The 12,066-nt window shown below is 46.1% G+C and overlaps 1 protein-coding gene across 1 annotated transcript in view; it reads left to right on the top strand.

The window, feature by feature from the left end:
* The window catches only part of Iqgap1 (IQ motif containing GTPase activating protein 1), a 93,280-nt gene that overhangs the window by 33,822 nt on the left and 47,392 nt on the right, over window positions 1-12,066 (top strand). Inside the window, exons 4-10 of the mRNA XM_021214354.1 lie at window positions 1,275-1,352; window positions 3,066-3,142; window positions 6,063-6,130; window positions 7,853-7,966; window positions 8,734-8,912; window positions 10,559-10,643; window positions 11,272-11,435. Of these exons, the coding sequence (XP_021070013.1) occupies window positions 1,275-1,352; window positions 3,066-3,142; window positions 6,063-6,130; window positions 7,853-7,966; window positions 8,734-8,912; window positions 10,559-10,643; window positions 11,272-11,435 (765 nt within the window). The remainder of the gene's footprint in view (window positions 1-1,274; window positions 1,353-3,065; window positions 3,143-6,062; window positions 6,131-7,852; window positions 7,967-8,733; window positions 8,913-10,558; window positions 10,644-11,271; window positions 11,436-12,066) is intronic.

Below are 12,066 nucleotides of genomic sequence, written 5' to 3'. Positions count from 1 at the left end.
AGCGCAGAGTGAGCACTGCACAGAGTAGCGCAGAGTGAGCACTGCACAGAGTAGCGCAGAGTGAGCACTGCACAGAGTAGCACAGAGTGAGCACTCGGGGATGCTGTCAACTGAGCGGTTCTGGTAGCACGTTAATTAATTAATTTCTTAGCCCTGGATGATTTATTGTTTCATTCTTAGAAAGTAGAGGAAGTGACTGGGGGAATTACCATTGTCACAGAGAGCTAGGCACTGAAATGTAGCTATGGTGACTTTGGGAAAATTCCTCTTGCAATGCTGGAGGAGTTCAAGATAAAATGAGAAAGAGACTTAATGTGAGAAAGCTTAAGTTAGTTAGTGGACTGAGTCTGTGGCCATCCCGGAAGAAGATGGCTGCGAAGTTGAGAAGGACCAGATTTCTCATCTCTAGAGCTCCTGACAGGAACTTGTCCCTGGATTAGTTTGAAAGACAGCGGAGGATTGCATAGCCACAGTGAAAAGAGCTGAATTTCAGGACTGAGCCAAAAGCCACATGAGCTAAAGCTACAGACTGTGAAAATGGTGTTTATATTTTAAGTTTAAGTTCATGTCAAGAGGTGTATATAGGTCCTAAGCCAAAATAACTCTATGTATTAATCATCTGAAATGAGAAAAATCAGAGTAAGAATGATTAATGTGGCCCACAGTTCCCTAGGGTCTGTGGCCATTTTACCCCAGTCTTTCTTGGCTATGGCAGGGAGCAAAGCTCACAAGACTCGCCTCTTGGTGGCTGAGGAGTGAGGGGACTAGGAGAATAGGACACTGAATGAGTGACCCACTCCCACCCTGTCGGGCCAATCAGCTGTGAACTTAGTCAATGGAACTTAGTCATTGATGATGTTAGGACCCTCATCACATTACAGTCACCTCTTTGCACTATTAGCTGGGGACTGTCTGCTCAAACCCCACACTAACCTCCATGGTTTGTGTGTGCACTGTCTCGTCAGGCTCACGGCAGATGCATAAAACCACTAATAGATGAAGTGTCTCAGACTGCGAGGCTGAATGACTTGCTCACTGTCACCAGCAGATGTCCATGCCCAAGAACAGAGTCTCGGATAATGTGATTCTAGACACCAAGCTATAAGCACACTGCTGAGGGAGGTTCTTCAGGCAGTTCAGAAGTGAGAGAAGGGCAGAGTGCAGCTTCCTGGTACTGAGATGGGAGCATAGTGACGCTTAAGGGAGGGGATGGTGTAGCAACTCACAGTACATAGCGCTTGCCAACAGCGCAGTGTTCTTGTGCTTGCTTCCAGGCTACTGGCCTCCACTTCAGACACACGGATAATGTGATTCAGTGGCTGAATGCCATGGATGAGATTGGATTGCCTAAGGTAAGCTACGGTACCCTCCCGTGCTGCTGCTAATTGGCATAATAGCTCTCATTCAACCTGCAAAGTCATTCTACAAAGCAATCAGTGATCTGTCTGTCCTTTCTGTTCATCCTTCCCTCCCTTTACACCTCTCTTTGTTGTTTTTGAGATAGTAGATCAATGCTCCTGCCTCAGCTTCCAGAGTACTGGGTTTATAGGTACACACCATGCTGACTAATTTTTGGCTTGCTCCTCCCCCGCCTCTGTTTTTCAAGACAGGGTTTCTCTATATAGCCCTGGCTGTCCTGGAACTCACTCTGTAGACCAGGCTGGCCTCGAACTCAGAAATCCGCCTGCCTCTGCTTCCCAAGTGCTGGGATTAAAGGTGTACGCCACCACCGCCCGGTGGGCCCGCTCCTTCTTAATGATAAGGGTTCTTTTCAGTTTGATTCAGGAAGAGAATTTTTCTTTTTTTTCTTTTTTTTATATTTGTTCTTTTTCTTTGGTAAGGAAATACTTTTCACTGTGTGATGGGACTGGGTAGTGGCTTTTATTCTCTTAGACTTCTCTGTGGAGTCCAGGTTTTTGGAACTGAAAAAGAATAAGGGTACAGGTGAGTTGTGGAATGTTGCACAGTGACTAGATCACACAGTGACCAGCCTCTGGTGCTTAGCGGAGTGATTGCTCAGGTCTTGGTTACACGTGGGTCTGCTGGGCTGACTCAGATGCTGAGCTGACTCAGACGTCAGCCTCTGTCTGTGAGAGGCCAGCTTTCATCCCTACTTCCTCAGAGCAAGCTGCTGGGCTGCTCTTCTCTGTCAAGGGTGCTTTTGAGATTTCAGTCCCACAAATGTCAGGAAATGCATTGCACCAAGTTGCTATGGTTACCTGGCCTTTCTGTGCACCTATACCTCCTGTTCCTGTTTTCTGTAATGTAAAATGCACGCTAGTGTAAACTACTACACTGTAAACCTGTGACTTCCTGACTTTCAGACAGTGTTGTCACCTGTGAGTGATGACAATTTAGTGTCCTTTGGATGGTACTTAGAGCGTGTTTATGTTTGCTGTTGCTAGGGTTTTTGTTTTGTTTTGTTTTGTTTTGTTTTGTTTTGTTTTGTTTTGTAGTGTCGCTAGAGAAGAGCCCAGGCCTTAATGGCAGCTAGGCAAGTGCTCTACCCTTGAGCTGCATCCTCAGCCTTCAGGGTTTATGTTCTGAGACAGTCTCTCTGGGTTGCCCAGGCTGCTGGTCAGCTCACTGTGCATCCAGGCAAGCCTTGAGCTTAGTCTCAGAAGTTTGGAGGTACCTTAGACCCTTCATCCAGTCCCTCCCCAAACTTTCTCCATTCATCTGAAGTGCCTCTTTTATCCATCCACCATCACAACAACTTTGTAGCCTGCTTCTCTAGCTTCCTTCTCATGAGTTAGCATAGCCTGGGTCCTGCTTCCTGTGCGCTCCCCTTTGCTCCAAAGCCAGGCTCCATCCTTGTCCCACTGGTGTGGCTTTGAACATGATAGCAATCGTCTGATTTCACGCTACTTAACTACCTTGTTTCTGTTACTTTCTGGGATGTGGTCTCTGCCTTGCACTGTCCTCACTCTCCTGTAAACATTGGTGTTACTGCTGTGTTCAGGAAAATCTTTTCCTGAGGTCTGGTCTGTCTTAGTAAAGGTCTTTATTCTTTTCCAGATTCTTCTAACCAATCCATTCAGTCTACTTCTTTGATTTCTTCCTAGATTTTTTACCCAGAAACTACAGATATCTATGACCGGAAGAACATGCCAAGATGCATCTACTGTATCCACGCCCTCAGGTAACCAGTGCTTCTTAGCAAAATAAGTCAGCTAAGGATAACTGCGCAGTCCAGTGTGTATTGTCTGTGCTGTAAGAATGAAAGGGGTTTTATATCAACTTCGGGATTTTTTAAGCAGAATAGAAGGCTGTTATCCTTACTGAAACATCTGTGTTTTTCTAGGGAGCAGAGAGAATGGGTTTGTTTATTCCCGTAATATATTATTGTTGCAGAAACATGGTATAAGCTTTCTTTTTTTTTATCTGGCACCTCTCTGAACTCTGCATCTTAATCAGGGCGTGGTGCCCTGTATCCAGTCAGCTAGCTGGGGCCTTCCATTGTTATTTGTTCATTCAACAAGTGATTTTTTTATACCAATACAAATATGATAGGAGATAAAGCATAATTTCATGGAAAATGACTTAGTTGCAAGTTCCCACTTCTTAGAACCAGGAGGGTACTGAATTAGCAGGAGACAGTGCTGTGTCTGAAGAGAGGGTGGGGGAAAGGAAGATATACACTTGGGTAGTTGGGAATGGTGGTATAATGTGTTGTCAGATTCCTTCATGGCTCTAGGACTGGGGAAGGTTGGGGAGGAAGTGGGACACGAGGGTGAGATTTGTTTGCTTGGATTCCGCTTGCTATATGGCCTTGTGTGTGTGTGTGTGTGTGTGTGTGTGTGTGCGCGCGTGTGCACATGCACTCGCGCACACACGCATGCACACACACACACACACACTCAATGTTAATTTTACAAGTGAAAAGGATGGCGTGGACCTGTAAAAAGCCTCTTATCTCAAGTCCAGGGCCTCACACATGCTAAGCATGCCAACCTTCCTCCACTGAGCTGCTCCATCTCAGTGCTTTTATGAAACTTGGGTTGGAACCTTGGTATTACCAGCATCATTGTGAGCATGCAGAAGAGCGACTGCGGGTGGCTAGTACATCTCTGTGTTTAGAGCATAACAGATTCAAATGCTTGTGTATGAGCCAAAGCCTGATTAATTCTCTGCATTGTGATTGACTTGGTGTGCTGAGGTCTGTCTGGCGATAACCTTGTGAAGGTCTTGCCTACAGTGGCTATCTGAACTTGGCAAGCACGAGGCTAAGCTGGCAGAATTCCTCTGTACTCCTTCTGTAGCCCCTGATGTGGCCTGGGTCCCAAGCCCTCAATCCTTTGAAATACAAATGAGGAGTTCCTATGCCTTCCTAATGATGGGATCAGGACAAAGGGAGGAAGTCCGCCATTGTTCTCCTCTGCTCTTGCATATACAGTCTTTGTTTAGAAAGCACAGACAGGGCAGAGTGTTCTGGCTTGGGATTCATGGTTTCTTTCCTCCCATTTGGTGTTTTTCCTGAAAGGTAAGTTGGCAACCCTTGGCCGTATGCAGGAAGAGGGTGTTAACCACTCAGGACAGATTCCCACCTCACTGCTGTGTGGGACTGTGTGGGAGTCCTCTTCCTTTTTTACCAGCAGTAACACAGGACTCTCCCTCCCCCAACACCTGGCCGGTGGCAGGCAAGTGCACTGTCACTGAGCTACACTCTCCAGTTACAGAGCTTTAATTGGCTCCATCATGGTGGTACTCAGTTGTTTTGTGGCTGACGTTCCATTCCATTGTTCTCTGTGGTGTGTGTGCCTTCCTTCCTTTTCCCTAAGATTTTATACTTCTGAGACCTGATGCTAGCCTGGAGTTAGAAGGATCAGTGTTCTAGGTCACCCTCAGCTACATAGTGAGTTCCAGGCCAGCTAGGACTGCATAGTGAGACCCTACCACCACCACAAAGGAAACTGAAATAAAACCACCACTGATTTTGGTGTTAAAGAGGCCCATAATCCATTACCTTACATGAAGAAAAATAAAAACCCTTCATGTTGTGAAAATTGAGTTTAAGTTAGTGTGAGTTCATTTGTTGCTAAAATCTGGTAAGAATTACCTGAGATTATCTGGAATATTTATCCACAGGTATGGTTATTTTGGAAGATACCTGGATGTATAGATTAGCTGTAAAACTGTGGATGACCCTGTTGCGTTTTTTAAACTTATTTGAAAATTATTTTATTTTGTGTGTGCACAAGGGTGTGTCAGGTTCAGGGCACAACTTACAGGAGTCAGTTGGTTCTTCCACCATGTGGGCCCTGGGGGTTGACCTCAGGTATGGTGGGAAGATGCCAGGCCAGAGCAGCGGCCCCTTCTGATGTGGTGTGTTTGTCTCTGTGTCTTGCTGAGTCACTGTCTGTAATGTCATCTGATGTCTTCTAATTCATTGATTCTGATCTGCCTGAGCACCAGGACCAACCCAACAACACAGGCTTACAGGCATTCTCTCTGAGCGGTGGGTTGGTGAGGTTTGTCTTTCCCTTCATGGAGTCTAGAGTCTTGTTAGTCTCTAAAGAATGATAAATAAAATATCATGTACTTTATTTTAAACTCTTTTTTTTTTTTTTTTTTGGCTTTTCGAGACAGGGTTTCTCTGTATAGCCCTGGCTGTCCTGGAACTCACTTTGTAGACCAGGCTGGCCTCGAACTCAGAAATCCGCCTGCCTCTATTTTAAACTCTTAATTAACCTGTGTTGAACAGGAATTCTCACTGAAGCAAGAGTCACTGTCTGAGTCATTTTCATGAGGCTTGTTTAAAATGTCTTATTATCTAAAACTTAGGAGTGTGAAGGACTCACTGGTGTAAACGCCATGTTATATTAACATCTATGTCTCAGCATACGTTAACTTTGGGCCACAGCTGGGACATGAAATTCCAGTCTAAGGGAGATCTTTCATCCTATTGTGCCTCTCACTGTGACACAAAAGTCTGCTGGGGTAACAGTCCCGGTGAGGGGGGGCCTCTCTCCTCAGCGCATCTCTTTCCAGTCTCACCCCTCCACCTGAGCTACAGCTGCTGTGGCACGAGGCCTCACTCTTTGCATGTTGGTGTCTTCTAGTTTGTACCTGTTCAAACTGGGCCTGGCCCCGCAGATTCAAGACCTGTATGGAAAGGTTGATTTCACAGGTAAGGAGTTCAGAGGCCTGTGGAAAATGTGTGACTCATTTGGTATTCGCCTGTCTTAAAGGAGAAGGGCTCTAGGAAATACTCCACAAGGAAGGTAGAAGAACATAAGTCAGTGTGGTGGGAAGAGCAGGGGCCTGGGAATTGCAAACTGCTCTTTCACTATGTGAGGACGGTTGGTGGATTTAGTGGTTTGGTTTTGTTTGTTTGTTTGTTCGTTTTTGTTTTTTTAATAAATAATATTTTTTAAAGATTTATTTATTATATGTAAGTACACTGTAGCTGTCTTCAGACACCTCAGAAGAGGGTGTCAGATCTTGTTACAGATAGTTGTGAGCCACCATGTGGTTGGTGGGATTTGAACTCAAGACTTTTGGAAGAGCAGTCAGTACTCTTAACCACTGAGCCATCTCTCCAGCCCCGATTTAGTGTTTTTATGCATACTTTTGTATGTGTATCAGCTATTTGAGAATAGTGACATCTAAGATGTAAAATGGTAGTATGTGGGGCTAACGTTAAACATACAGGTTGTTTAAAAAAAGCTTTATAACTAGCACCATTTGGGGAAGAATTAAGGGGTAAGATTGGAGATTGAGGTGACTCAGAAACTCGTTTAGTTATGTTAAAGTCTAAGCTTGTTTGGTCCATATTTCCTGTGTATCATAAGTGATAAAATGCCTTATAGAGAAAAGCTTTGGAGACTGGAAATGGAGAGTCAGACAGTGAGGGACTGATAACAGACTGGTGGAAGCGGGTGCACTGAGACTGGATTGTAAGACTAGAACCAGAAAACTTGGCGGGTCAGGCTTTCTCTGAGAACTAGCTGTGAGAGTCACAGGCGCTATCAGAACAACTGGAATCAAGCCGGGCGTGGTGGCCACGCCTTTAATCCCAGCACTCGGGAGGCAGAGGCAGGAGGATTTCTGAGTTCGAGGCCAGCCTGGTCTACCGAGTGAGTTCCAGGACAGCCAGGGCTACACAGAGAAACCCTGTCTCGAAAAAACCAAAAAAAAAAAAAAAAAAAAGAATAACTGTAATCCTTCCCATGACTTCCCACTTAGACCCACCTCTTAAAGGGTTCTGTACCTCTCAGAACCCCACAGTGTGGACTGAGCCTCTGTCATGGGCCTTGTGGGATAAGCCACAATCCAAGCTGTAGTTTTGTGTGTTTGCTATGGTCAGATACTTAAAGAGATGGGGGCTAGGGGAGAGAATGGACAGTGGTAGCACTGGTCAGGAGTAGGGGTCAGATCTCTCAACTGCTGATGATGTATTCAGCCTTGGAGTTTGAAATTGGTAGTATTATATCTATAATATTTTTCCTTCCAGGAAACTCATTTACTAGACTCGGGCCAAAGCCTCCGTTATCATTTGGCTTCCTGCCTAGGAAAGGACATTGAGTAGCAGCTAGTGATTTGGATAACAGACTGAGATAGCGGATTGTGACTTACTTAGCCTCTGTCCATCTGTAGGTTACTGTAGGGAGGGCTGGAAGTAGCACTTCTTAAACACTATGGCCCCTGGGTCTTTTCTGCCTTGTAGTTGTTTGATGCTATTGGTGATAGTAGTGAGCAGATGTTTATTGATGACATGTCATCTAGCAGGTACTAAGTGCTTCCCCACAGTAGTTCCTTAATCCTTAATTGGAGGCAGAGGCCATTTTATGCCTTTGAGTTATGGAAAGCTGCTTAAGTTGCTTGAGCAGGTCTTCATCCTTTTCTGCAGAAGAAGAAATCAACAACATGAAGATCGAGCTAGAGAAGTACGGGATCCAGATGCCTGCCTTCAGCAAGATTGGGGGCATCCTGGCCAATGAGCTCTCAGTGGACGAAGCTGCGCGTAAGAGGGGAGCTTTGCTGGGCTGAAATGGGCATACGCAAGCTGGCTATTGTTGTGATCACAAAAAGAGAAAGAAATATAAGAGTATGTCCTATGGGGGTGTCGGGGAAGGGGGTGCCTCGGCGGGCCCATGCCAAGGCATCCCTTCCCCCTGAGGGACCAGCCACACGAGATCAAGGAGGGGACAAGCAGCCTCTTTTATAGTGGGCCAGGCCTACCTGGCTGTTGCCAGGTAACTGTGGGGAGGAGCATACTTGGCTGCTGCCAGGTAACTGTGGGGGTGGAGTCCAGACAGAATACCAGCAGATATACTGTGCTGGGGTTTCCGTATGAGCAGCTTTGCTAACAAGCTTTGATCTATGAATAGTGTAGAACCTGCTCTAGCCTGTGCTATGGTTGTTTGGAAATAGATTATGCATTTTTATTAAAGGCCCCACATTTTGGTGCCTTTTGGGGATCTTTCTCTTATGGTATTTACTATGTAATTCAGGGTGAACATTTTTTCATACCAAATATATTTGGCCAGGGTATATTATGAATATTCAGCATGGTGAAAATTCCAATGGATTCTAGGTGAACTGCCTGCTGTGTACAAAGGAGGAGATGGTGGATGGAGGACCGGCTGGTTGTCCCTCCAGCCCTGGGCAAGGGGTCTACTATCTCTGTGGTGGCTGGTTGCAATATCATTTTGTCTGTATAGGGTGCACCTATTACCATCTATAATTACAGTATGCTGTGTCTTGATTTAGTTTCTTTGTTTTTTTTAGTACATGCTGCTGTTATTGCTATTAATGAAGCTATTGATCGCAGAGTTGCAGTTGACACTTTAACGGCTCTAAAAAACCCCAATGCCATGCTTGTCAATCTTGAAGAAGGCCTGGCTTCCACCTACCAGGATGTGCTTTACCAGGCCAAGCAGGACAAGATGACAAACGCTAAAAACAGGGTACAAATGCAACGTCTTTTTAATTCACTTGTGTTCCTCCATGTTTGGTAAATCTGCATTTTAAAATCCATTTTATTGAGATGTAATGTATGCACAGTACAGTTGGCCCATTTTGAGTGTACAGTTGAGTTTTGATAGATGTGTATGTGTTTATTTAACTGTCCCTGCCAAGAGTTCTGCTGCCACCAGTCTGTCTCCCCACCCCAACTCCAGGAAACTACTGGTCTCTGTTTTCTTTTTATGAGACAGGGTTTCTTTGTGTAGCCATGGCTGTCCTTGAACTCATTCTGTGACCAGGCTGTCCTTGAACTCAGAGATCTGCCTGTCTCTGCCTCCTGAGTGTGGAGGTTAAAGGCAAGAGCCAGCATGCCAGGCCCCAGTCTGTTTCCTTTCTCACTACATTTTACCTTTTCTAGAAGGTAAAATTCCATAAATGGAATTGCCTAATACATAGTCTTCTGGTATTGAACTTTTTTTTGGCCATTTCACACTTGTATGTGGTCATTTAAAATCAATTTGAATAGTGTTCTTTTGAAAGATGATATGATTTTGATATGGTCCTTCTCCATTTGCTTCTCTGGGATGAAATGTATTTTTACTATTGTCATAAGTATGAGGAAGTTAGCAGAATGATTCCAGTCAGTAACTGTAGGCCAGCCTGAACCGCAGATGAGACTCTGTGTCAAAAGCAAAACATCTGTGGCGCATACCATTGATTCCAGCACTGGCAGGCGGAGGCAGTGGGTCTCCGTGAGTTCGAGCCCAGCCCAGTCTACAGAGTGAGCTCCAGGACTGCCAGGGTTTCAGAGTGAGGCTCTTTCAAAACAAAAGCAAGGGCTGGTGAGATGACTCAGCAGGAAATCACAGACTCACTAGAACCTATGTCAAAGGTGAGAGGAGCCGGGCGTGGTGGTGCACGCCTTTAATCCCAGCACTGGGTAGGCAGAGGCAGGCAGATCTCTGAGTTCGAGGCCAGCCTGGTCTACAAAGTGAGTTCCAGGACAGCCAGGGCTACACAGAGAAACCTTGTCTTGGAAAAAAAAAAAAAGGAGTGTTAAAGGAACAGGAGTTTCTCAGGCTGCCACTCGTGCACCACACCCACCCTTCCATCATACCTGTATACAACAGTAATAATGAACAAAGACTCCACACACCTTTATTTAGCCCTTGGAGTCAGTGATGTCTTTATTATAGAGCAAGGGATTTAAGCCCCAAAGTAAGTGCTAAATAGGCTTGCAGGCAGGTGGTAAGGCTGTGCCATGCCTCTTGACTGTATCTCCAGCAAGAGGCTCCCAGCCTGGTGCCCACAGAAGGCCTCTGCTTTATGGCAAGGATGCAGCTCAGCCCACTGACCTTAGGCAAGGTGGTTCCTCCAGGGGCTTACTTCCTGCCCCCTGCCCCCTGCCCCCTGCCTCCTGCCTCCTGGCTTGGCTCTGCAGGAACCCATTACTGTTTGTACCAAGTGGACCTGGGTCTTGTGTTTTTAGGGATAGTTGTGTAACTTTGTCACTTACAGAAGGTCTGAACTCCATACTTAGACTTGTTCTTGGTTTTGTCATGTTGGTGGGGTGGGAGGAAGCACACACATACTTCTCTGGGCTCTTCAGAGACCTGGGCTCATCTCTACTGTTTTTATTCATCCTCAGACGGAAAACTCTGACAGAGAAAGGGACGTTTATGAGGAGCTGCTCACGCAAGCTGAAATCCAAGGGAATGTAAACAAAGTCAACAGTAAGTATCGCCCAAGGTAGAAACAGAAGGCAGGAGAGTAGCTGGTTCTAAAGAGGGTTTTTTGGTTTGGTTTTGTTTTTTTTTTTCCTTTGTGGTGCTAGGGGCAAGCACTTTACCACTGAGTTACACCCCAGCCCAAAGAACTTATTATTATTATTATTTTTACCCCTAAGGCTGTTACTGAGGGAACTCCAGAGTGCAAATTTAAAAGATTTTTTGTTTTTAAGCAAAATTGTCCAAAGCTGTAAATTGTCACGGAAGACCCGTGTTCTGTGTTCTTTTCAAAGTTTGAAAGCATCATTGGAAAAGACAGTACTTTGAGTATTGTAGGCATTGCATGTGTGTGGTTTAGTGGGGCCATCTTGATGCCAAGCCATTCACAGCTGGAAGTGTCTAAGTAGACCTGGAATGTGGCAGGGCTTAGCCTAAGGACCTGTCTGCTTGGAGATGCCCCACTTACTGGCATTCAGGTTCCCCGACTCTAGACTCTTGAGCCTCTGACCCATGGCAGTCCTTGAACTGGGGCGGTTTGGTGCGCAGTCTGGAGCTGAGGCTGGCTGGGAGAAGGCAGATTCTCTAGGCTGCTGTGTTACTGTCAGATGCTTTTAACCCTTTGCTCTCCCCTCAGCATCTTCTGCCCTGGCCAACATTAACCTGGCTTTAGAGCAGGGCTGTGCAGTGACCCTGCTCAAGGCTCTGCAGTCACCGGCTCTGGGCCTCCGAGGGCTGCAGACCCAGAACAGCGACTGGTACATGAAGCAGCTACAGAGTGACCTGCAGCAAAAGAGACAGGTGAGCATGCGGGTGGGGCCGTGGGCTTCCTGGCCTTCTTGATATGCCAGTGTGTGTGTGTGTGTGTGTGTGTGTGTGTGTGTGTGTGTGTGTGTGTCCTCCAGGTGTCTGTGTCCCTAGCTCCCATGCTGTGTCTGCCCTGGTGTCTAGTCCTTACTTCCATGCTGTGTCTGCCCTGGTGTTTAGTCCTTACTTCCATGCTGTGTCTGCCCTGGTGTCTAGTCCTTGCTTCCATCCCATGTCCACCCTGGTGTCTAGTCCTTACTTCCATGCTGTTCCCATCAGTGTCTGGTCCTCACTTCTATCCTGTCTATCCTTCCAGGTGTGTGGCCCTCAATTCTGTGCTGTCCCGAAGGCTGGTAATGCTTTTAATCTCAGCTAGCTTGCATTCTCTAAGGCCTGTTTTCCTGGAGATGTGTGGATACTCTTTGAAGATGCGCAGTGCCTCCTTTCTCCATTGCTCACTCTCAGTCCTCCTCCAAGGAAAACCTCTGTAGGCAACCTTAAGTTTTTCCATTTTTACTTGAGGAAATTCTACTTTAAAAATATTACCCCACAGCCGGTCAGTGGTGGCGCACGCCTGTAATCCCAGCACTTGGGAGGCAGAGACAGGCAGATTTCTGAGTTCGAG

The sequence above is a fragment of the Mus pahari genome, chromosome 1, assembly GCF_900095145.1.
Source record: "Mus pahari chromosome 1, PAHARI_EIJ_v1.1, whole genome shotgun sequence".
Taxonomy (NCBI): domain Eukaryota; kingdom Metazoa; phylum Chordata; class Mammalia; order Rodentia; family Muridae; genus Mus; species Mus pahari.
The sequence above is the reverse complement of the archived record's forward strand: the minus strand, read 5'-3'. Positions and strand labels throughout refer to the sequence as shown.